The sequence below is a fragment of the Cynoglossus semilaevis genome, chromosome 6 (assembly GCF_000523025.1).
Source record: "Cynoglossus semilaevis isolate Cse_v1.0 chromosome 6, Cse_v1.0, whole genome shotgun sequence".
NCBI lineage: Eukaryota > Metazoa > Chordata > Actinopteri > Pleuronectiformes > Cynoglossidae > Cynoglossus > Cynoglossus semilaevis.
The window spans coordinates 12103780-12125961 of NC_024312.1; the positions used below are offsets into that span (position 1 = coordinate 12103780).

The 22182-nt window shown below is 40.0% G+C and overlaps 3 protein-coding genes across 8 annotated transcripts in view; 2 read left to right on the top strand and 1 right to left on the bottom strand.

The window, feature by feature from the left end:
- The window catches only part of svip (small VCP interacting protein), a 3717-nt gene extending 2507 nt beyond the window's left edge, over positions 1-1210 (top strand). Inside the window, exon 4 of the mRNA XM_025056047.1 lies at positions 108-1210. Coding sequence (XP_024911815.1) covers positions 108-122 — 15 coding nt within the window. The 3' untranslated portion in view covers positions 123-1210. The remainder of the gene's footprint in view (positions 1-107) is intronic.
- gas2a (growth arrest-specific 2a) lies at positions 599-18408 on the bottom strand. 5 transcript variants are annotated; one of them, XM_017032903.2, is made up of 9 exons: positions 18275-18408; positions 17287-17393; positions 13974-14124; positions 11392-11522; positions 7972-8116; positions 6383-6446; positions 6069-6297; positions 5881-5988; positions 599-2767 (listed from the first exon to the last, which is right to left on the bottom strand). In XM_017032903.2, exons 3-9 carry the CDS (start codon positions 14116-14118, stop codon positions 2558-2560), a joined length of 1032 nt encoding a protein of 343 aa, XP_016888392.1. In that variant the 5' UTR covers positions 14119-14124; positions 17287-17393; positions 18275-18408; the 3' UTR covers positions 599-2557. The 5 variants fall into 5 exon arrangements, with proteins under 5 accessions (XP_016888392.1, XP_008310260.1, XP_024911805.1 ...); XM_008312038.3 differs by having other exon boundaries at positions 13974-14135; XM_025056037.1 differs by lacking the exon at positions 18275-18408 and having other exon boundaries at positions 17287-17574.
- Positions 18367-20101, top strand: fancf (FA complementation group F). 2 transcript variants are annotated; one of them, XM_008312042.3, is made up of 3 exons: positions 18367-18501; positions 18742-19003; positions 19091-20101. In XM_008312042.3, the coding sequence occupies exons 2-3, from the start codon at positions 18767-18769 to the stop codon at positions 19802-19804; spliced, it is 951 nt and encodes a 316-aa protein (XP_008310264.1). In that variant the 5' UTR covers positions 18367-18501; positions 18742-18766; the 3' UTR covers positions 19805-20101. The 2 variants fall into 2 exon arrangements, with proteins under 2 accessions (XP_008310264.1, XP_008310263.1); XM_008312041.3 differs by having other exon boundaries at positions 18742-20101.
- Positions 20102-22182: the final 2081 nt, after the last annotated feature.

The window sequence follows — 22182 nt, forward strand, 5'->3', positions numbered from 1 at the left end:
CAAATTATTAGATGTAATAATACTGTATGTAGCACATGTGCACATTATGAGTTGTTAAAGTTGAACTATTGTAAACTGACTCAGTGTATTTGTTGTTTTTCTTGTAGTGGCAGGTGGGATGAACAGCTGCTGGTCAAATCTGAAGTCCTGGGTCTGAAGTCTACATGAAGAAATACTACAAGATGACTTGATGATGTCAGAACGGCTGTTCATTTCCAGCTTTTTTCCCTAAAGTTTTTTTTGAGTTGCGAGAAAAACAGTCACAGCTGTCAAGTGTCATGCAAAATAAACCAACGTGAACGGAGAACAGTCGGACTGCTCCCCAGTCACAGCATCCAGATTGGACCACAGACCGCCTGCTAGTGGTTAGTTTTATTGGATAGAGGTTCAACACTATACTTAACTTAAGCAGTATTTTTACTCACGCTTTTCATGTTTAGATATTGTTTTCGCTACATGTAATTTATGCTTCTTAACTGCACATTTCTTGCTGTTTTCATGTCATTTTGTATTCATGGGTTTATATTGACATTGCATGCCACCGTTATTGCAGCATGTTTGCAAATTGCATATTTACATTGAATTCACACAGTTAATGTTTACAGAGAAGATACTACATTTATTTGCAGTACTACTACAGTGTGCTTCAAGGTACCACCATTTTCACCTTGGTCAGGGCTTCTTAGTTGTTACCTAACATTTGAGGAAGTTCAGCACAAATTCTCCACCTGCAGAGATGTGCTGCGACTGCAGACAATGCAACATTTTATCATGCAAACTGAAAACTGTGCAGTTTACCTTCACAGACTCTGTTTAACAGCAGTCTGACCTTCACCAGTACTCTGACACACTCTCCTACAAGTCACTTTTAAGTTTGCTTTGAGTTATAATGAATGTGCAACGCTAATGTGTTTGTAGCTTGATTCATATGGGCTATAGGATAGATTGAAGTCAATAGTTAGCACACCAAATTAATTCTATTTGACACAGGTGATCTGACTTAATGAATGTGAAGATGTGTTCAAATAAATATCTGACGTAAAGATCATCAGAGTACACATATGTGATGTTGTAATCCTTGATGACGCTCGTTTGAGTGTACTTCCTGTGGCCTCTTACAGTGGTGCTCAGTCTCTCTCTCTCCTCGCTCTTTTTCAATTTGTAGACAAGAAAAGCCAATGTTATTTGCTACAATAAATTGTATTTCTGCTCCTGTTGTATTTTTTATATTATGGAAATTGAGTTATAACAAAAAGTCAGCAGATCAATTCTGGCATCTTAAAATTTACCAATGTTAAAATACATGTGGTATTAATTTTTTTTAGCATTATGTATGATTGACAACACAACTTCCATTCAAACATACTGGTAAAGCTTATTTGGCTTTGGTTTGTGGTAAAGGAAAAGCTAAACATGACTGACTCATTGCCAATCAACAATTAAGAAAACAATTGTGTTTTTAATGATCAAGTCTTCAGAATGATCTGAAACATATTTACAAACAGAGGCTGGACCTTTACCAACCACAGGGCAGAGACAACTCAAACCAGTTCTCTAGGTTAGAGGCCTTTGAATGTAGCACTCTATTAAAAAAATGTTAAGAATAACTAACTGCACTGCCACTAGGGGTCACTTAACAATACTAATGATAAAAAAAGGCTTTGCATAGAAAATGTATACATGTACCAGCTGAAAACTAAATTACACTTTGTTGTCTGAGTGATTGGATTTACTACAATCATTCATTGAACTGGAACAAAAATTATGGTTAAAGGACGTAAGTGTAAAATAGGAAAATAGATATAATAGAAAATCTACTCCTACCATCAACCACACACAAATAAATCCACTTCAGGTCGAAGTGATGATGCCGACCTCCTGGAATGAAACAACTGAACTCATCAAATGCAGTTTACACAAGAAAAATCACAGACCTATCGTAGGTCATTAGAAGACCACAAAAAAAAAATCTTATTTCCATGTTGGTACACTTTGTAAAATTGCAATTAAAAACAATTTGTAAACTTTAGTTTGTACCAACCATGAAGAGAATAACATATGTTTATGATTAATGTTACATAATTAACAAATATATCCACAAGCCAAGCTTGTATGACACCAGACACCCATCTGGTGTAACATTCAAAAATATATCTGAAAACACATCAGTATTACACAAGTGCGATGCCACACTGTTAGTAAACCATCCATATGTTGGACAGACATCATCCCTGTCCTGTTTGTCCTTTACTAATGGGACACTTTTTTTTTAAGAAATCCGGAAACTCATTCTGATCAACTAACTCCAGAAGGCATTGTGGCCACCATTACCATGGACCTGGTCACCCAGGGTGTAGGCCTCGATTCCTAACTAAGGGAAACTGGCTCCATCATGACAGCTTTGGGGAAGTTAAAAAAGACAGTTAAACTTGTGCTCTTAATGTAATAAAAATTCATGTTCTTGACATTTGATTTAAATTCTTGATGAAACTGCTTAAAGGGTGTAAGTAACAAATACATGCACCTGTCTAAAACCTTTGCACAAGGCTGCGTCTCCTCATTTTTTGCTGCGGTAGTGTGCTGCCACCACCAGGTAACTGTCAGGGCTCAGGTCTTTGATATTTGGAGACTTGCTGCTGATAGGAGAAGACTTGCCGTCCACCCTGGAGAACTGGAGCACGCGGCATGGGTCGTGTTTGAGCAGGTAGCTCTCGAAGGTCTCCCAGCCTCCACCAACACGCACCATCACATGTTTGTTGTGCAGCATCTGCAAACAGAAATCAGATTAGGCTGTTTCTTCTTATCCTTGTGATGTGTGACAAAGAAAAGCTCTGAGCTCGGTGTGGATCTGTCTCTTCTACACCACTAATGTCATTTTCCTGATTGATATGTCGGGCTGAAATTGAATGAGCAGTTAATCATGGCTTTGATGTCAGAGCTGATTGATGTGGAGACCTCCGACTGGCTGATGTCCCAGGAGTGAAGCTTTCTGCTTTAGGTAACAACATCTACAGCCACATTAGTTCGATTGCTGACAGACACGAGACTGGAAGAATACATGGAAGTGGAATTCTTCACTGAACTCTGTCTATAAACTTACTTACTTAGCTACAGCTAGGGACCAAATAATTAGTAAAAAATAATTTGTTTACATAACATGTGTGTATACATACAAACACACATACAGTATATATATATTATGTAAATGTCTTACTCCAAAAAATTAATTCTTTTTTACTAATTATTTTGTCCCTAACTGTAGAATTATTATTTAAAATGATATATATAATATATGAATACAATTTTGCATTTTAATTTTTAATTATTTTTATCATGTATATGTTACATTATACATTATGTAATCTCAATAATATATATGGAATAATTTGATTTTACAAGTAACGGTTTAACTCTCAGCATAGGAAGTTCTTATGAAATACAGTATGTATTAAAGTGTTTGAGAGTAATAGTCAATAGTCCTATACACCAAGGGGTCGCCAACAGTCTAGAAAACTGTTTAGCAGCATCATTATGTTTATTTATTATTCAAAAATCATCGAGTAATTTTAAAATCCTCTGTTTGAAAAACAAAAGAATGATTTGATCCCTAATATTTAAAACACCTTGCTCTAAAGACCACTCAGGAGATCATTTTTTCAGGCTCCTAATATTATTACACAACATACAGTATACAAATAAGAGATGCTAACATTGGCATATACTCATGTTATGACCAATAGTTATATAACATTCCAGTTAGTTCAAAGAGACAGGAAAACATTACTGTAACTTAAATCAAATGACCCATGACACTCTGCTCAACGAACCATTATGACTTTCTTTTTTAAATCATCATTAATTCTGAAATATTATCTATAAAGAGATGCCACCTGCTGTAAGGGGCCACATTCTCAGGTTGGCTGCCATGGCAACAACAGTCATTATTGTACCAGGAAAAAGAAATAAGGGATATTGGACGCATGCTTGCATTCCCCAGAGGCTGTGGACATAAAACACGTCTTCCCCGTGCCTCATTAAGCCATCATTACACCTCCACTACAACCAGCTGGTTGACAGAATACTCCTCCATTAGAGACCGGGCAAATAAACAGGTCACTATGAAGACGGTTTATATTCCGTCAGTTTCCTCAACAGCACAATCAGCCCAATGATGACTCAGAAAAATACCAACCTAAATCATTTTATCAGAAAGGGTAAAGAACCTCATGAGACGGTCACCTCAGCCTGGTCAGATATTACTCCTCCTGCCCCGCAGCACTGTAACATGCAACATTTATAAGCCTCTTAAAAGAATCAATCTAGGGGCCAGTGGCAGGGCACAGCCTCCAATCACCAGCACCGGGCCTCCAGGCTCTGTGGCTTTAATGGACCTGTGTGGAGCAGACCGGTTCTATCAGGCTGCTCTGGGACAGGGGACTCTCATTGTTGGACCACAAGTCCCTGGGCAGGAGCCCAGAACAGGGCACAGGCCCCGGGCGGAGCTGGGACAGCACTTTTTAATAAACACTGCCACGTTACTCTGCCCCCGTGTGCAAGCTACAAGCATCTCATTTATTCCAAGAGCTAAGAAGGTCAGACTCTCGGGAAAACCGTGCTTTTGTCGAGGTACGGAGTCTCAGATGTGCTGCGAAACCCACTGTCCTTGCCATTGCGTGGCTTTTGTGTATTCATGCAGTATCACTGGAGGTTGTGGGGCAAAAACCATGTGAGGAATTTTAATTAAAGAGTCGTCTCTGTGAAAAGCCGCGAGCTGAGAGATGGCAGACTGAAGAGGTGTACAGACTCTTTGTTTGGATCAAAAGACTCATTCACATACAAGACAGGAAGAAGAAGAAAAAAACGTAATAATGAAATTGAAATAATGAGAAAAAGAAGATAGATGAAGAGGAGATGTTGAGAAGAAAGAAGACGTAGATGGATAAGAGAAAAAGCAGAAAGAAGAAGAAATAGCTCTTTATTTTTATATTTCCATTCCTAACCTGAATGAACGTCTAAGCCGTACTTCACCAGCACTGTGAGTAACTTGTCATCTGCCCTTGGTTGCTCAGCAACGCAAAGTGTGTCGGTTGTTGCTTTTGAAAATATCACAACAGCACAGAAACTATGATCCCGTTGCTGCCAGGGTATTTGAAACACACCTATTATATCAAATCCTACAACGATAGAACACAGCGCTTTAATATTAGCGCGTGCGCTACAGCACAATCACAGCAGAGGGCGCCCAACAGTGCCGTCCCATTCTATGTTTGCACTTATTAAACATACAGTCTGCATGAATCACATTCTTAGAGGTGTGAAGCTAGGCCGTGGGTTGCCAAGTAACCAAGATCCCAGGGGAAACGGTTCTATTCTTTAATCCACCATCGCTGCCATTTATTTCTCTCCAGTAGCCTTTTCATTCCTCCACCACCAAATCCAAAAACATTCCCCTGCACTGAAAAAAAAAATCCCGGGGAATTCAAGAAAATACAACTGCGGCAGCCAGATATGGCTGTTATGACCCGGCAGAAATATTTTCCATGTAATAACTTGGTCATTTTGTCATTTTAAAATGTGTGGCTTCCATTTTCCTATTACAGCCGCTCAGCCACATCAGATTTGGCTGAAGAGGGACATTGTTGGAATAACTTTACCAGTAAATGAGACCTCACAGCAGAAACAGTCACTCTGACACACTCACATTTACCGAAACACCACAGTGTTAACATCTTGCATTTGTTTCCTGAATCCGTTCAGATCGGCAAAATATTTGATACTACTAACTAACTTTATAGACAAAACAACAGTCAGACATAACCCCTAATGAATTAAAACATTGAAGTCGTGTCATGTTGTAATGTGATATCATACAGTACTCACTCGTATAAAGAGCATCTTCTCCCCCACTCTGTACCGACCCTGTGACTGTCTCTCCACACAGAATTTATTTGGACACCTGCAGGGGGGGTCGTCAGCGATGTGTCTGACCTGTGACAGAGGGAAACATGAATTCAACTGCTTCAACTTCAACTCCATCACAAAAGCACAGACAGATGACACTGACTTACGGCATCATCCAGAAGCTTCCCTGCGCTTTTCTTTGTAGATGTCACTTTGGGAGGAGTCGGGGAAGGAGACGGTGAGGGGGATGGAGAAGGTGAGGGAGATGGAGATGAGGCAGGTGACGGAGGAAAGGGTGGAGCCGGAGATACAGGTGAGGGGGGAGGTAGAGTCGTTTTCTCTTCTTGTTCAATTTCTTTCTCTAGTTTGATGAGACCAGGCGGCTCCACATTGTACCTACATAGACCACAGACGTGAACCCAGGTGGGCCGTGAACGAAGTCACATCAATACTGAAGCTGTTTAAAATAAGGAGGCCTTACCTCGATGCTATCCGTCCCAACTCTAAGAGACAGAGACACACTTCACGCGGTTGTTTGTGAAGAACTATAGGAAAATACACAGAGTCAGAGTCAGGTATACAAATATAATACTTCTTCTACTACTACTACTACTACTACTACTACTACAGTACTACTACTACTACTACCATATCTACGTGAAGCTGTAAAAATAAATTTCATGAACAAAAATAAATTCATGCTTTTGACCAGTCAACACACATCAAATACAAATAAGTGCAAGTCTGCTGAGACTGGTGTGAACTATAGATCACTCATGATGTGACAGACAGTGACGGTGAATACAGGACATATGGTGACATAAGATGACAAACCACACCATGCATGAGGGCAAACCTGCTGTTGCTACACCTACTTCCAGAGGGACAGAGCTGAGCCCAGAGAGAAACAAGGAGGGAGGCGAAGAGGAAGAAAGTAAGAGGAGACGTCAGATGTTGTCACTCATACGAAAATACACAGTGATGTACACGGCTTTGCTTATATTTAAGTTTCAAAACGGCCCAGCCGCTGCTGAGGGGAAAATAAACGTCTCCGTCTCTGACAGGGACACATACTGGGCGACGCTGTTGTCAGCACAGACGGAGCTGCACACATTTTTCTGTGACTTAGTGTGCAAGAAATCCTTTCAACAAAGAGGCAGAGATAACACATCAAGTGCGTGACTGAGGATGAAAGCCATTTGGTCCATGAGCTGAGGAAAACATTTGCATAGTGTTGGCCTACTTTTCCCACTGCCTTAACACTCGTCCTCTGTTCTGCTTTTGTTTCACTACAGACATTTTGACCATGGGCCCAGTATTTTTTTTTAAACATTGTTGGGTTCTTATCACCGGGTGGAGATCTAATCAGATATTCGACATTAACAGGATGTCAAATAAGCTGTGGCAGAGCTCACAGATAGGAGTCATGTGAGCTGCAGAGTGAAGAAGAGGAAGGAAGTACAGTCTGTGTGATACTGTACCTGTACAATCATGCCATTCACGGCAGGAAGAAACCTGAGTCCAGGACTGTGGCAGTGCCAGCACCAGCCACAGAACAACTGTGTTCTATAGAAACCAAGGCTGAGATTCCCAACCTTTTTTTGGCTTGTGACCCCATTTTGACCCCAGAGACATCTTAGAAGCTGTCACGTGATCACAGCCACCAATCAAGCGCCAGCTAAGATAATTCTATACGCTGCATTTTATTTGAACTCGTTATTCATATTCATGTAGTGAATGAATAAAGTTGTTTTTAAAAAAATAATCCAGCCGGAAAGAATTGTTAAGTAGCATTGTCCCTTTCAACAAGTATGGGTTTTATTTAATTAAAATAATAATAATAATCATTTGTTACAGACTGATAAAAAGGTTAATTATAAAACAGGAATGTGACCCAGTGGTTAAACTTTATTTTAACTTTGTTAGCTTGTTTTGCAGGTATGATGTCAAATGTGAGTATAAAGCACTAAGGTTTTTAAATTTGATAAAATAATGATTCTGGTGCTTTAAAAAAATGAAGACTATTGTGATTTCTTTTAAACAGCATGTATACAAACAAGGCGGACTCACCTAAACCCTCGGACTCAAACAGACACGTTTCTCCAACTCCAACCTCCCGACACCAGGACAAAAAGTTAGCCGTGTTGTCCCGCGCAAAGAAAGATCCAGAGGGAGCACTGCGCCGACACGGTATCCTCCGATAGGGAAAACTCTGCTAAAAACACAAACAACAGTAAATATTCCTATGTACTGTACCAAACGGTGCTTGATATAAAGGTAAAACAGGTCGAACAGGGCGACTTGTTGAGCTCCGCCCACAGATGTTTCCTCCAAACACAAATTCTAAATCTTATTTTTAATCCACTTTTCACTCCCTGTGCATGGGCTCAGGTTTCTGGGGAGCAAAGATCAGAATTTTATTCACACAGATCAATATGGGAAATGGCAGGTTAGAAAGGCCTGGCTACTTCACCAAGCCTGAGAATTGGGATCAAATAACATGGGAATAGGTTTCAGCTCCCACACGGTCTGCTCAGAGAGATTTATGTGCCTTTCTTTGGTTTTTATACAGAGTGTGTGTCTGTGCTATGAGAAAAGGTGCAATGAGCTCATGCTGGAAACATGCACACATCGGTGGGTATTTTTCTTTCCCTCCAGCGTCTCCCTTTGACTTTGACTGAAAAACCTTTTTGTTGTTGAATTGCTCTGCATTCCTAGAGAAATAAACTCCAACAATCGTAAAATGTTGTCATTTCTGTGGTGCCTTCATGAAAGCATTTCATTATTCATGTTGTCATTTCTGCGGTGCCTTCATGAAAGCATTTCATTATTGATGCAAACATTTCGAGTTTCACAGCTGCACGTGCACACCTCTGCACATTAATGCCTGTTTTCTTGCTTTAACAACATACTTTACACTTTACCTTTGCTACTGTGTGAATATAAGAATAGCACAGGGATTCTCAAGTATAAACAAAAGAATCAAAGCTTCTTCATTCATTAGAAACATATGGTGATGGGGTTTTGATCTGCAAGGATGCTGCCCTCTGCCTGTGTTTTCTCCTTTGACGTTTTATTAGCACTGCAGTTATCAGACTACAGCGTAGGTACCTGGGTTAATGTCAAGATAAGCTTTCAGGAAAAGAGATATGTGGTATTAAAAGTTAAAGAATTAGAAAAAATAAAGTATGTCAAACAATACATTATAAATAGTCTTGGAGCCAGGAATAAAAAAGAACTATAATATTTAGGTATAAAAACTATATTTTGTCCTAACTTGTTCAGCCGTGGACAACCAGGTATTTCAGTACCAGGACATTTGCAGACCCACCCTGTCCAGTTCTGTCCCACTAATCACTGGCTTAGACTAGGGAATCCGTGGACGTGTGGTGCACGTGCTGCCACTACGGGACGCACAAGATAAAAAATGTGATGGTGGTTTGGTTATGTTCTATGTGTCTTCTGGTCATTTGAGCATGATTAAACATGCTGCCTTCATATGCTTTTTGCTGTTTGTGTTTTTCCAAAGGTGAGGGGAATTGAGGAACGTCGCCCTGGTTGGGATCTACAGTAGAAGAGGGTGCGCAGCTTCAATCATCTGTAGTTGATATTGACTGACATAAACATGAGGGAGAGAGTGTGAGAGAGACAGCATCTCCACGGAGTGCGATACATCACTTTTCTCCGCTGACATCACTTAGTCCCACTTCACGAACCACATCAATTGGTCATGGGACTTTAGCACAGATAGAAGTCCTGTTGGAAGTGTGTATGAAAAATCCTATCTGTTTGTCTCCTGGATCAATAGGCTCTTGTATTTCAGCAGCTCCCACGGTCATTGACCCCCAGTGTTTCCTCACATCTGTGCTGCCGCTCTCACACTGAAATCAGGAGACCCGCCGTCATCAGTGAGGTAATGACTTTGAGTTCTAATATCAATAGCCTTTACTACTTTTCCTCTGTGTGAACAGAGCAGACCTAATCAGTCTGACAGTCCAGGGGACGCCAATCCATATTTACTGGCACTGGAGGTAACACATCAATTGGTTTTCCATCCATCCATCTGTGGGTGGTGAGTCCACTGGAAGGTACCAACCGCCCTAACCGGGATTCGATCTTGTCCAGGGAGTTAACCCTGGGGTTCTACACCAATGACAGAGACATTGCCTCTGGACTAAAGCTCCACCAATTGTTTTTCTATTCTTGGAAATGAAAGCCCTGAGGGAAACGTGCTGTGAAAAAGTTACCAAACACTCATCAGAGGCACGATATGAGGTTAATCACTTATTGGACCAGTAATAAATAATACATAGAACCTACTGTATAAAGAACTCTTATTTCCTTCTGTGTTGTGCACTATGTGAATTTCAGACCCTTCTTAACTGTACTTCACATTCTAAGTTGAGTATATCTACAGTTTAGCAAACAACAACATATCAGTCTCAGTTTTCACAGTTTTGACAGCCGCCTTATTTGTGTTTTGCATTCTGAATTATTGCCCTTATTTATGACATGGGAGATGTAACTATTTCCTGTAGTGATGCTTTCCCAGCGAGCGTCTCTGCAGGGATTTGAGGGGATTTTGCGTCACATTCTCACAGAAATTTAACTGTGTTTTTTTTTTTCAGATGAGAAAGCATCACTTTCAGCTTGCTCTTTAAGTGCTTTGCATAGTAATGTTGGTATAGTTTTGATGCTAAATGCTAGCTATTTCTAATAATTCAGTCTGGGACCAGCAGTGTGTCGCTGGGGAACAATGTGCACCGTTTGAATCCAAACCTTCTCCAAATCTGCTGAGCTGCAGCAGAACCTTTATGTTTTTACATTACATTAAAATCTAAACCAATCAATACACAAAATAAAACTGTAAACTTCAATATTTCTTTTGCAGTAGCTCAACAATTAGTGTTAAAACATTTTCACGACTCTTGACTCTGTTCCCGTCATATACAGATTTTTACTGAAACGTTGGTTCAAGTTACACTTAACTGCCTGCAAAGTTATCTTTTAATCTTCTGAATTTAATAAGCCCTCACTCAAACCTCTAGAAAAACCAACATTCACCACTGACGGTAAACTCTCCGAGGGAATGTGGGGCCCCATCAGTTAATGTGTCCCTGCCAGGCTTGTTGTTTTTATTTTTTTCTTCCTTTTTTCCTGCTCTGCTTAAAGGCTACGGGAAACCCCATCCCCCACCCAACCTTCTCCACTGATTTCTGACACTGCAGAGATACGAAGGCTTGCTGATAAACTGTCTTAGTCTGGAACTTGTTGCTGTGCGAGAGTTGTTTAAGTAGTTGACCTTGTCAGTCAGATCCCACCTCAGTACTGCCTGATGGATGTTTAAAACATTTCACATGTCAAACGAGCCAAGGTGACACTAAGAACTACCTCTGGGAGAATTGAAGCCTCCTGATTAGTGTTATCACATGCTTTCAATCATGCCAGAATGCTGTCAACCCCCCCCCCCCCCCCCCGGTTCCACTGTACCTTATTGTTGCCAAGGGCAGGCAGATCTCCATTACTTTGCTTGAACTTCTGCTGTAGCGTCTCAGCCAGCTGGCACAACAAGAATCCATTGTCTAGGCGATCCATGAAGCTCTCTGCGGTGATTTCCAGACCTGACCAGGGAAAACATAAAAAGGCAGCACCGTGAATTCATCATAAAAACTCTGCATGTAACATTATATGCGTTGTAAGGTCATAAAGTCTGAACACTATTCCATTTGCAATTCGAAATGGACCTGGTGCAGAGTTGTCGACTCTTGAAATTCACTTGGGTGATTGAGCCTCAGTCTCCATCTCACAGCTGGGTTCTCCGTACAAGCCAAGATTTTAAATTCTACAGCAGAATTTAGTCAATGGCCGAATCTTTTTTTTTTTTCCAAGAAAAACACCACCAAGTGGCAATGACATCTGCATATGTAGATATTTGATATGATTTCATTTTCAGTGCTTTCTTATTCTACACAGTTGCAGAGATAGATTGGTGATCAACATGTGGTGTCCAGTTGAATGACTTCCAGAGGACCATTCTTTCATGGTTAGATCATTTTGAAATAGGAGGTGGTGGCAGGGGGTGTCTGTGGAAAGAAACTGGAGAGTTTTTTTTGTATCCCTTTTCTGGTTCTTATTGGAGGAGGGGTATTGGGGTTTGACATTTAATGAGTTCCAAATGTTGTAAATGAGCCCAAAACAGAAAGATTGAAATGTTAAAAAATGCCCTGTGAGCACGGGTCTTATGGACGGCCCCGCTCTCCTCTTTGAGAAAAATGTATTCCAGAGGGCTTTAACCATTAGACTTCTTTCTTTAAATTGCTCAGTTCTCTCAACGCTTCTGTCAATGGTTCTAACCAAGGATACATTTCATCAGTCTCCAGCTTCCACTTATTTAATGTGCATCTTAGATATTTATGATTCATAAGATGAATTCTGATACAGGCAAAATAAATGATAAACAAAAAGATCAAACAATCAGAGCGTGTCAGTGCTATACATATTTGTTATTTATTGTTAAAATAAATATAGGAAATAAAATCTGTGACTCAATGAATAGCTTAACTAACAGGAAATCAGAAGCCAATTTCAAATTAATTTACCTCTTTTATATGACAATTGGAAACCTTTTGCCTACAAAAACCAGTTAACCCAGTTCCTAAATATAAATAGTGCATTTATTCCATCTAAAGATACTCTGCCAACTTTTCTATCATAACGTTAGAAGAATAATTAAGAATAATTCTTTATCATATGAAATTAAAGGTTTTACATATGTGTCAATGATCATGCAGGACTAATAAATAAGTAGAACCTGACGCTATTTTATACGGTTCACGTCACAGGTAGGATGAAGATGTAAATGGTCTTAAAGATAAGTTAGATTGGATCATTTAATAAGTGAGAGTAGACTGTAAATAAAAAGCGGTGGTCAGTGCAGTGCAGAGTCTGTAATGAGAATAGCTACATTGGAACACACACACTTCCAGCCAACACAGGAAGCAGGATGAAGTTGTTAGAAGTTGTTCAAAAATAGCCAGGAGTCAGTCTCAGCATCCTAATTGGCTTTGGGGTCTGTAAGAAAAATGTCTGCTGGACAGAATGCCGTCTGCAGATTATCCAATAACGTCCAGTCATTAGGTGAACAATATTAAACACAGGCGCGCATGATTCAAAAAGCGTATTCTTTTAGAATAACGTCTCGCTATAAAGTCCTAAAATTCATGCTGACTCCAGTGAAACCTGCCACTTGGCTTCTTTGGTAAAAGTGATTATCTTTTTTTTTTTTCTTGAGGGAAATTCTTTCCCTTTATCCATAACAGGTGAGTTGTTTCTGCAGGCAGAGTTTTAGTCCATCCATGTGGTCCTGAAACGTACTTGGCTCGTGTGAAACACTTTAACAGGCTTCTGCGAGTATTTGTGTTAAGGATATACAGCTGCAGATATACAGTACTGCACAGCTGTGTAGTACACAGACAAACACAAGCTCTCACAAGGCGTCACATACGCACAGTGTTAATGAGCCCCAATAATTCAATTAAAGAAAATCAAAGGTAGAGCGTGTGATAACGGTTTTCAACACAAGTTTCTAATGACCTTCAGATTGATTCCAGGTCCCTGCAAAGGTGTTCACATCAAATAGATACCATTTAGGAATTTGCAGTATTTTATAGTTGCCAAATCTTTTTTGCTCTTTATTAAAAAGGTCTTCTTCCATCAGTCCCTCGTACGGCGTCAAAACTCACCAACTAGTTTGCACTGGGACTAGTTGGCGAGCAGAGAGGACAACTTCATCATCACGTAGCGCTATACGCAGACGGCGGCTTTGTTTACATTTGTATGCCATTCACTGAACTGAGCTATATTCACATTCTTTTGTTTGTGCTCTTCTGATTTGCCCTTTATTATGATCATTATTATGACTTATTATGATAGATCAGGATGTTACCCATGTGTTGGAATAAGTAGGTACTTATGTACAGTATGTGAGTTCAAACATATTTGTGGGATTTTGAAAATGACTCTTCACTCATAAATGTCGTGCTGCTTTTGTGGGCTGCGTGAGGGGCAATTACCCAGCATATTAGTGAGCCACAGGGCCAGGTCCTCCTTCATGGGCAGCAGACTGGCTTCATGACGACTGGCCAGCCACTGGTGATACTGCTGGAGGTCTGTAAGGCCAGGCCCAATGAGATGTTTAGGACTCAGGGAGCTGCACATGGTTGCCTGTGGACAGGCTGTGGAGGAGAGTGGAACACCATTACCTTCATTTCAAAACAATTGAATCCAAACAATAATGTTAGTGTCTATGTATAGTAGTATATAGTATTGTACATTAGCTCAAACCTAAACATTTAAAACTGTACGAGAGCTGCAACAGTTTAAACCTTATTTTCCATGATTTATTCAACATCTAAGCATATAAGGAGACCATGGTATAAGAGTGCCTTTGTTCTATTTTCCCAAATGTGATGTGGTTTATAGTGCACCTGATGACAGGTGACATTCTCATGTACCACTGAGTTCTACCTCCTGACTGGACATGAGGGGAAATCTTTAATCCTCCACTCATACCGTGGAACTCTTTGATCACAAACGAAGAGCTCTTTCAGATGATTCTGTCATAACAACTTACTAAATCAATGCAGTACACCGAAGAGGATTTAGTGCACCAACAGACATCAATATTTAGAGCACTAATATATAACAGCTTACAGCACAGAAAATGAAGCCATTGAGCGATGGAGACATTTCTCACAGTCCTCTCCAATATCATGCTCCAGTGTGTTGCTTATAAGCTCCAAAGTGAAAATCATTTAACACCTCGGCCCAGTGTCACCCTATTACAGGGTCTGCAGCTGAGACAAGGCAGTATTTAAAACAAACAAGTGGGCACCAGATGTTAAGAGGAGTACAATAAACAGCTCAGAGTTAGCGACCACAGATGTGTGCAGCCATTCACATGTCTTCATAGTAAACTAATGTACCTAATATAGTAATATGGTTAGGAAATTATTATTGTACCTAGTTTCCATTGAACATCCATTCATTTAGAGTTAGTACTAAAATCAGTACTATATGCCATTTCCAGTGCTTTCTTAACAACAGACTTTAACTTGATCACTCTGTTGACTTTATCTGTATGTTCTAGATTCCATCCTGTATGTTTGTAATTGTGCTGCAAAAACGTTGACGCATCAGTGACAGAGAAAGTTCAGCCTGAACACTAGCGTGCTTGTCTTTGCATACTTTGCTTAGGCAGGCAAATAATGTTAGGATATCTGATGCAAACTACAGACAGGCATTTTTAAATGATGCCACGAACTTTTTGTTCGTAGTGTAATGTCTGAAATATTTCTCCAAATACTGAGGGAGTGCAGCACAATGTGAGGAATCTGACCTTTAAAGCGGTGTAACATTTCAGGCTGCTGCAGAACTCGACTCTAACCAAATAACACACTGGTGCAACACCAAACATCTGGACCTTGATGTTCCACAAGGTCATCTGATCTTCCACAAGACAAGAGCTCCTGGTTGTGTACAAACACTTATCTCTGGAGCTCCGCAACCTCACACAGGTGCTACATTCCCACAGCCAAGGCTGACAAACAGAACAAGGGAAGTGGGACAAAGTCTCCAAGTACAAGAACAAATCATTTAGGCTTGATGACTGGTGTGATATGTGAATTAAAACAAAGATGTGTGGCATATACAGTAGGTGGAAATAGCAATGCAAAATAAATGGAAATGTTCAGTACCATTGTTCTACTAGATACATTTGCTATTCTCTTAGATTTAATTATGCTTTTTAAATAAAATAATTGTGAGATTACAATTACAAATTTTTTTAAAAATCCTATTTTTTCCTGTGTATTAATATGTTATAGTCAGTCCAAAACAGATAGATAAAAGCCGTAGGCCTTTTTACAATATGACAAGAAGATGAAGTCAAAATCATAATCATTATTTTTGCGCGAGTTAACCAGACACACTTGACAACAGAGGCCTGGAAACTTTTAAAAATCCCACAAGTATATTTCATATGAGCAAAATGAGTGCTTAAAAGCCACAAAAGGTAACTGGCCTATTCCAATATGCACTAACTCACTTTAAGAGACTTGGGGATTCAGTCATTTTAGAGCTCAAATGTTTATAGTCTTCCCAACGGGACCATGAAAGGACATCCTGTTGGGTTTCCCCTACATTTCCAAGGTAAAAACAACCAGTTGTTATTGAACCTACTTGGTTTCTATCACCACACTGTAGGCTGACCTCTTTGCCACTTGAGGGCAAAAAAAAGCATCCCTGCACCATACACTACTTGGGCTTTATGCTGCAAACACCATCTGCTAAGTCTATACAATTCTCAAGTTCAGGGTGACTTTTAACTGGATTTGACTCAAATATATTCAAATTTACATGTTCTCAGCCATAGAGGCCTCATGACTCCAAGAAAGCCTTCCTAACATGCCAAAGTTTTCTGCAGATTGCTCGAGGACAGGCAGACGGATGGGAAATGTAACTGCTGAATCTTGTCAATTACAAAACAACAAGGGTGGCTTTGTGCTCCTAAACCTCACCGACCTTCATGCCTTTCTCCTCCACAGCAATGAACTTATGTAGCAGCTGATTCATCTGTTTAAACATGAGGACTCAGTCTATCTCCACTGCAGATTATGCAGTGCATGTACCCTGATTTCCAACAGCAGTTTTATATTCCTGTCATCAGAAAAGATTGTTAAAGTTACAGCATTATTTTCTTTTAAACTAAATGTATGTCTAACACTGGGCTTGAAATATCATCCTAAATGTCAATAACATGGGTCTAAGGTCTCTCACATAAAAAAGTAATATTATTTTGATTTAGTAAAAAAAAAATTATTTGAATTCAACAGTCTGACAGATGCTGTCTGTCAAAGACAGTCTGATGGACATCCAGTACTCACACAGCTAAACATAAACCTAATGGTTTGACAACTTTGTCTGAGACTGCGCTGCATCTGCCTCATAAAACACTCAGCCATACATTTCATTTACAATTTTATGAACTTCTCTCTCTGCAACAGCCACATCAAACAGTTCAGTACTCTGGAAACAGGATCAAGGAGGGATGATGAGCTGTGGTTCAAATCCAGCCCATACCATGCAGTCAGTAATAACTGTGAAATGGCTGGACTACAAATGCATCACTGTCCAGATGAATAAAGATGCCCTGAGTTCATTTAAAAATAAATAAATAATAACACCTCAGGTTAAACAGATACAGCAAATGAGCATACAAGTCAGAAGGTATAATATGACGTGTTTTAAAAGTAAAATTAGAGAAAGTCAGTGTGGAGTAAACAGAGAGTGTGCTGTGTGTGTGTGTGTGTGTGTGTGCGTTCTCACCCTTGGAGTTCAGTTCGCTGGTGAACACCTTCCTCTCACTCCTGCTCTGAGCTGCAGGCTCTTACTTTTCATGCTTTTTACAGTCAAGCATTGACTCAGAGATTACACTGGAAATCACACAGGCAGTGAGAAACAAGGAGCTGAGCAGAACTCCCCCTCTCTCTCTTTCTCCCTCTCTCTCTCTAACTCTCACTCTCTCTTTCTTCCTCTCTCTCCTTGCAGGCTTGTTCAGCACCCCCCACAACACATACGTGGGAGGGGACGTTTTATCCCACTATATAGTTCCGCCCTTCGCTGACAATAATAATAATAATAATAATAATAATAATAATAATAATAATGTTGCTAAACTTTACTCATTTAACATCTTTTTGTAAACGTGATTCCAGTTTATAGCTAACTCGAGGGCTAACAGCCATTACATCAGTTTGTTTATTTATTTAATGCAGTGTATTCTAAAACAAATAGAAAGCACCAATTTACTCCTATGTTATTGAGGTTTTTCCTCAGATATTAATTTATTCAAAGCTACTAACCCAAAAAGCACAAAAACTCGCCGGAATATTGTGAATTTTCATGTAAAAATTGGATTTTCCTCGCCATTTTTAGACAATTATTACCTTTGTTTGTTATTAAGAGAAACTCCCTTCTATCTCTTAAATAACTGAATTAGAAGGTCCCCATAGGAAAAGACTTAGCTTTTCTGAGCGGTGTAGCGCTAACTAACCAATTGCTAGTTGTTTTACTCTCCTCTCTTACCGGAAACCATTGCCTTATTTCATTGTCTGACATAATATAAAACAGACAAATCGTTGTTCTTGTATGAACATTTTTAGGGAGCTTTGTGTCCAGACTTACTGGAAATTGTCTGCACAGCTTTTGCGAATTAGCGATATATTTTATTTTGAAGGGCTCTAGGTCCCAAACCCCGATTAATTTCTAATCCTGTTTTCTATTGTTTGGCGAGGTTAGTTGGTTTGTCACGTACCTTTTTTATGCAGTCTTGTTGTTATAACCGCCTCCCACCGACTGGGAAATCACAAGCCTAATTCACATGTTTGAAATAGTTTAGGGAAAAAAGTAGGTAAGAAACTAGACCTAGTTTTGTTTGTGTGCTTGCCATCTTTTATTTTGAAGAGAGAGTTTCATGTTGCGCATGCGTAGCTGGGGTTAAACTACAACGAGGCGCGGAAGAAAGGAAATAAAAACAGAACAGTGAGTTTATACAAAATAATACTGACACGCATTAAAATATACTGCGATTTGTTTATAAATATTTTTTAAATGCCATTCTTCCAATGTGTGTGTCACCAAAGCGGTCGGCAGGGTTTGTTTTATGATAGGCTAACAGCGAATGCAGCTTGAAGTTTAGTGACTTTAGAAAAGGAGGTAGTAAGAGTTCATTTTAGATTTTATGTTTCTGTGTCCCCCCTAATGTCTGCCCTGATGCATTAGTGTCCGCAGGCTGAGTCTAGTCCAGATGGAGTCGGTGCTGAAGAACGTGTCCAGCTCTGTGGAGCTGTTGGCCGTGGCAGCTCACAGCAGTGTGGTGGAGCATTGGCAGGAACAGACCGTGTCCAGAGCGTTTCAGTGGGCCTCTTACTGTGAACATCTCCATTCCAGATTTCACAGCAACCCCACTGTAAGGGGAACTATTGAGAAGCAGATTCAACAGACAAACCAACATTTACTCTCAGCGTTCCCTGGATGTACACAGGTGTGCTTCTCTGACCTGTCTCGGTTGCGTCACCTGCTGCTGCAGGGGCTGTTAACTAACCCTAAACTGCCTCTTTCTATCATGAAGACACTGTTTGACAGCAAACATCCAGCAGAGAGAACATACAGTGAGAACCAGGACGTGCATGGACTCTGCAACTACATCGTTCGGTGTAAATCGGCATGTAAGGTCCTGCGTCTCCTCACAGACTCCTTAGCTGTTGGTGCAGTTGGTGCTGATGCTGAGGTGTTAGGAGAGACGCTGATGGAGAGACTGGAGGCTGTGATGAGCCAGAGCGGTGACCTGTGTAAGGCAGAGCACTTTTTAGACTCTGTCCTCCAGGGAGGTGAAGGAGCAACACCACATTTGTGTGTTGTCATCAGTGCAGCGCTGCTGACGAGGAAGAAGTCCGCGGCAGAAACTGCTTCTCATGCTGTTCTCCTGGACTGGCTGTTGAAAAGACACAGCACACTGAAGCACATGGTCACAGAAGCGCCCACTGCACTCATCACGGACTTGGTCAAAAGGCATCTGAAATTTAGAGATGCGTACTGTAACGTTCTTAAAGAGTGGGCCTCTGACATGGAGTACAGCCTCAGTGAAGGTGAATGGACAACACAGACAAATCCCACATTGACGTTTCAGAACCTGACACAGCACTTTCTGACCTTGTTCGAGGCTTGTCCCTCAGTCAGAGCTGAGGTTGAAAAAGAGTTGAACATTTTGAAAAAATCAGATGGAGACTTTGAAGTTGGTGGTCTGAGTGTATGGGGAGACCTTCTCTCAGCATTGAACCAGTGACATATGTATATTTATGTATTTATGTATTCACCCTTTGTTTGTTTGACTTAGAACAAACTGATTATTGAAAGCTGTAAATGTTTTATCTTCTGTAATATTTTAGTATTTTGACACATTAATTGATTTGTCTAATGTTGAATACAAACCACTCCAGTTTGCCATCCATCAACACTAGTTCACAATTTCAGAACTCTAAAAGGGTGATATTAAGAAAATGTTTGTTTAATCTAAAGTTTTCCAATGCCATATTGGTTACAAAGTCATTTTTTGGTTATAATAAAAAAACTTGAAAAACTGTCTAATGGTAATGTGTTGCTTGTTAATTTAAAAATGTAATGAGTTACATCTTTTGTGTCTTCGTTTTTTAAGCAACATTTATTTCTTGTTGCTACTGTATGTTTTTTTCAAACTCTTGTCCTTTTTATTGGCTAAATGTGGCCAAATATGTGTTTTGGTCTAAACTCGAGCTGCTTTGTAAATCAACAGCACTGGTAAAATAATTTACTGTAAGTAAAAATGAAATAAAGTGTTAGACAATTGTTAACAGCTGTTAACATTTTTTTTTCTACATTTGGTGATAAATGTTTCTACTATCAAATTTGATTATTTGTCTAAAACCATCAGTTCAGTACCTGCAGTACCTTTATTGACCACCTCAGGGCCACACACTCCCTGTAAAAGACTGAGATTTCAGCCACTTTTTTCAAAGGAATAGGATTCTAAAAATAATATTGACTAATTGTGCCATCCAATGATCTTCGCTCTAAAATCTAAAAAACAAATCACTCCTAATCTTTGGCAGCGTCTGTTATTGTCACCCTCCATCTTGGTCTCAAATCAAATTTCTTTTGTTTGGGTTATTGTTCATCACGTGACTGGACTGCCAATTCACACATCCCAGCCTGGGCTCGTGTGTCAGAGCGCTGCTGTGGCGAGGGATCAATTAGTCAGATCAGGCATCTTCAATCACAACAGCCACAATAGCTGGTGTGTGATGTAACTGGCAGAGAGCGGATTAGAGCCCTGGATGGTGGTGTGCAGGGAAACACCAACACAGCCACAGCTCATTAAACACACCGTGAAGGCAGTTCACGTACTGACAGACAAGGGTCACTGAGTAAGGGGCGGCATGTACACAAGCAATTTATTCCCCACCAATAAAGAACATATGCAGCATGCTGGACGGACACCAGGTGACCTCAGCTGATGCTGTTTTCTACATGTCTACAGACAGATGTGTTTGATTAAAATTAAATTTTACAAATCGAATCACATTTAAGTGTTTTTTTAAACTACATTACCATGGTCTGTCGCTGAGGATCCAAACTTCAAAGAGGACGAACAGTCTGTGTTTGAGTTACAAAAAAAAGACAAAAAAAAGTTTTCTGGCTGTGACCAAACTAATTATGTAACTCTAAGCATACGAAATGTGGCTAGTTTTGTACATTTTATTTATAAATAAATTTATTGAAATGATCACTATTCAATATTTAGCACCAGATATTGGTCAAGTTTTTGATGTGATTAAAAACTCTTACTTAACCGTTTATTGTTCAGGATTTTTTTTTCTTTTTTTTTTGTGACCAATATGAATTTAACGAAGACCAATGTTTGGGTCCAAATCCAGTGTTTGGTAAACACAAACGTTTTTTTAATCTAAAACCTTTTATTACTTCAATGCTCCTGTGTTATAATGAGTTTTGTCATGCCATTAAATAAACATTACATCATTACTATGTTTATTCAGACATTTTTCTCAGCCTCCCCCACAGTTGTTATCCTGAATGTAAAATTACAGGTTTCTATAACTATGTCGATCTGAACAGCAGGGGCCAAATGAATGTACAATTAAACTGAACAAGAACATTATAATGTTGGTCATGTTAAATTACACTTGAAATTACAATTGTTAACCATTTTTGACACGGGTTTTTGTTTCTGCGGTGAATGCTGTTCTTATAGAGGTCTTAAAAAATCTTATTTTAATTGTCAACCTCACAGTTTCCTCCTCTCAAATTTCACTCTTCACTGGTTTTTAATCTATTCAGTGCGATACTGCGACAGCAGGTACCAAACAGCATTGAGATGTGTTGGGGGCGGCCCTTGTTTGGCATCTTCCAGAGGGCTGTGAAGAATAGCATTTATTAAAAGTCACAGCCAGCCCCCATCTGGTGCTGTGAAAAGGGAGTCCTCAGAGGGGTGGGGCCCAGGGGCAGGGAGGACGGGGGGAGCCCTCCCTTGGCACGTGCCTAAGCCGATGCAGCCTGGCCTCGGCCTGTCCTCGGTGACGGATCATAGACGCAGGAGGGCCCCCCCCCACACACACACACACACACCCCTGAGACCCACTCAAAACACGCGCTGATTCTGCACAAGCA

Excerpts from the sequence above, each read along its gene's own strand:
- gas2a (XM_017032903.2), bottom strand. The coding sequence starts at position 14,118 with ATGTGCAGCTCCCTGAGTCCTAAACATCTCATTGGGCCTGGCCTTACA. Across the intron at positions 8,117-11,391 it reads CTGCCCTTGGCAACAATAAG|CAGAGTTTTCCCTATCGGAG; the intron begins GTACAGTGGAAC and ends TTGTGTTTTTAG. Across the intron at positions 6,298-6,382 it reads TTGGGACGGATAGCATCGAG|GTACAATGTGGAGCCGCCTG; the intron begins GTAAGGCCTCCT and ends TGGTCTATGTAG.
- fancf (XM_008312041.3), top strand. The coding sequence starts at position 18,767 with ATGGAGTCGGTGCTGAAGAACGTGTCCAGCTCTGTGGAGCTGTTGGCC.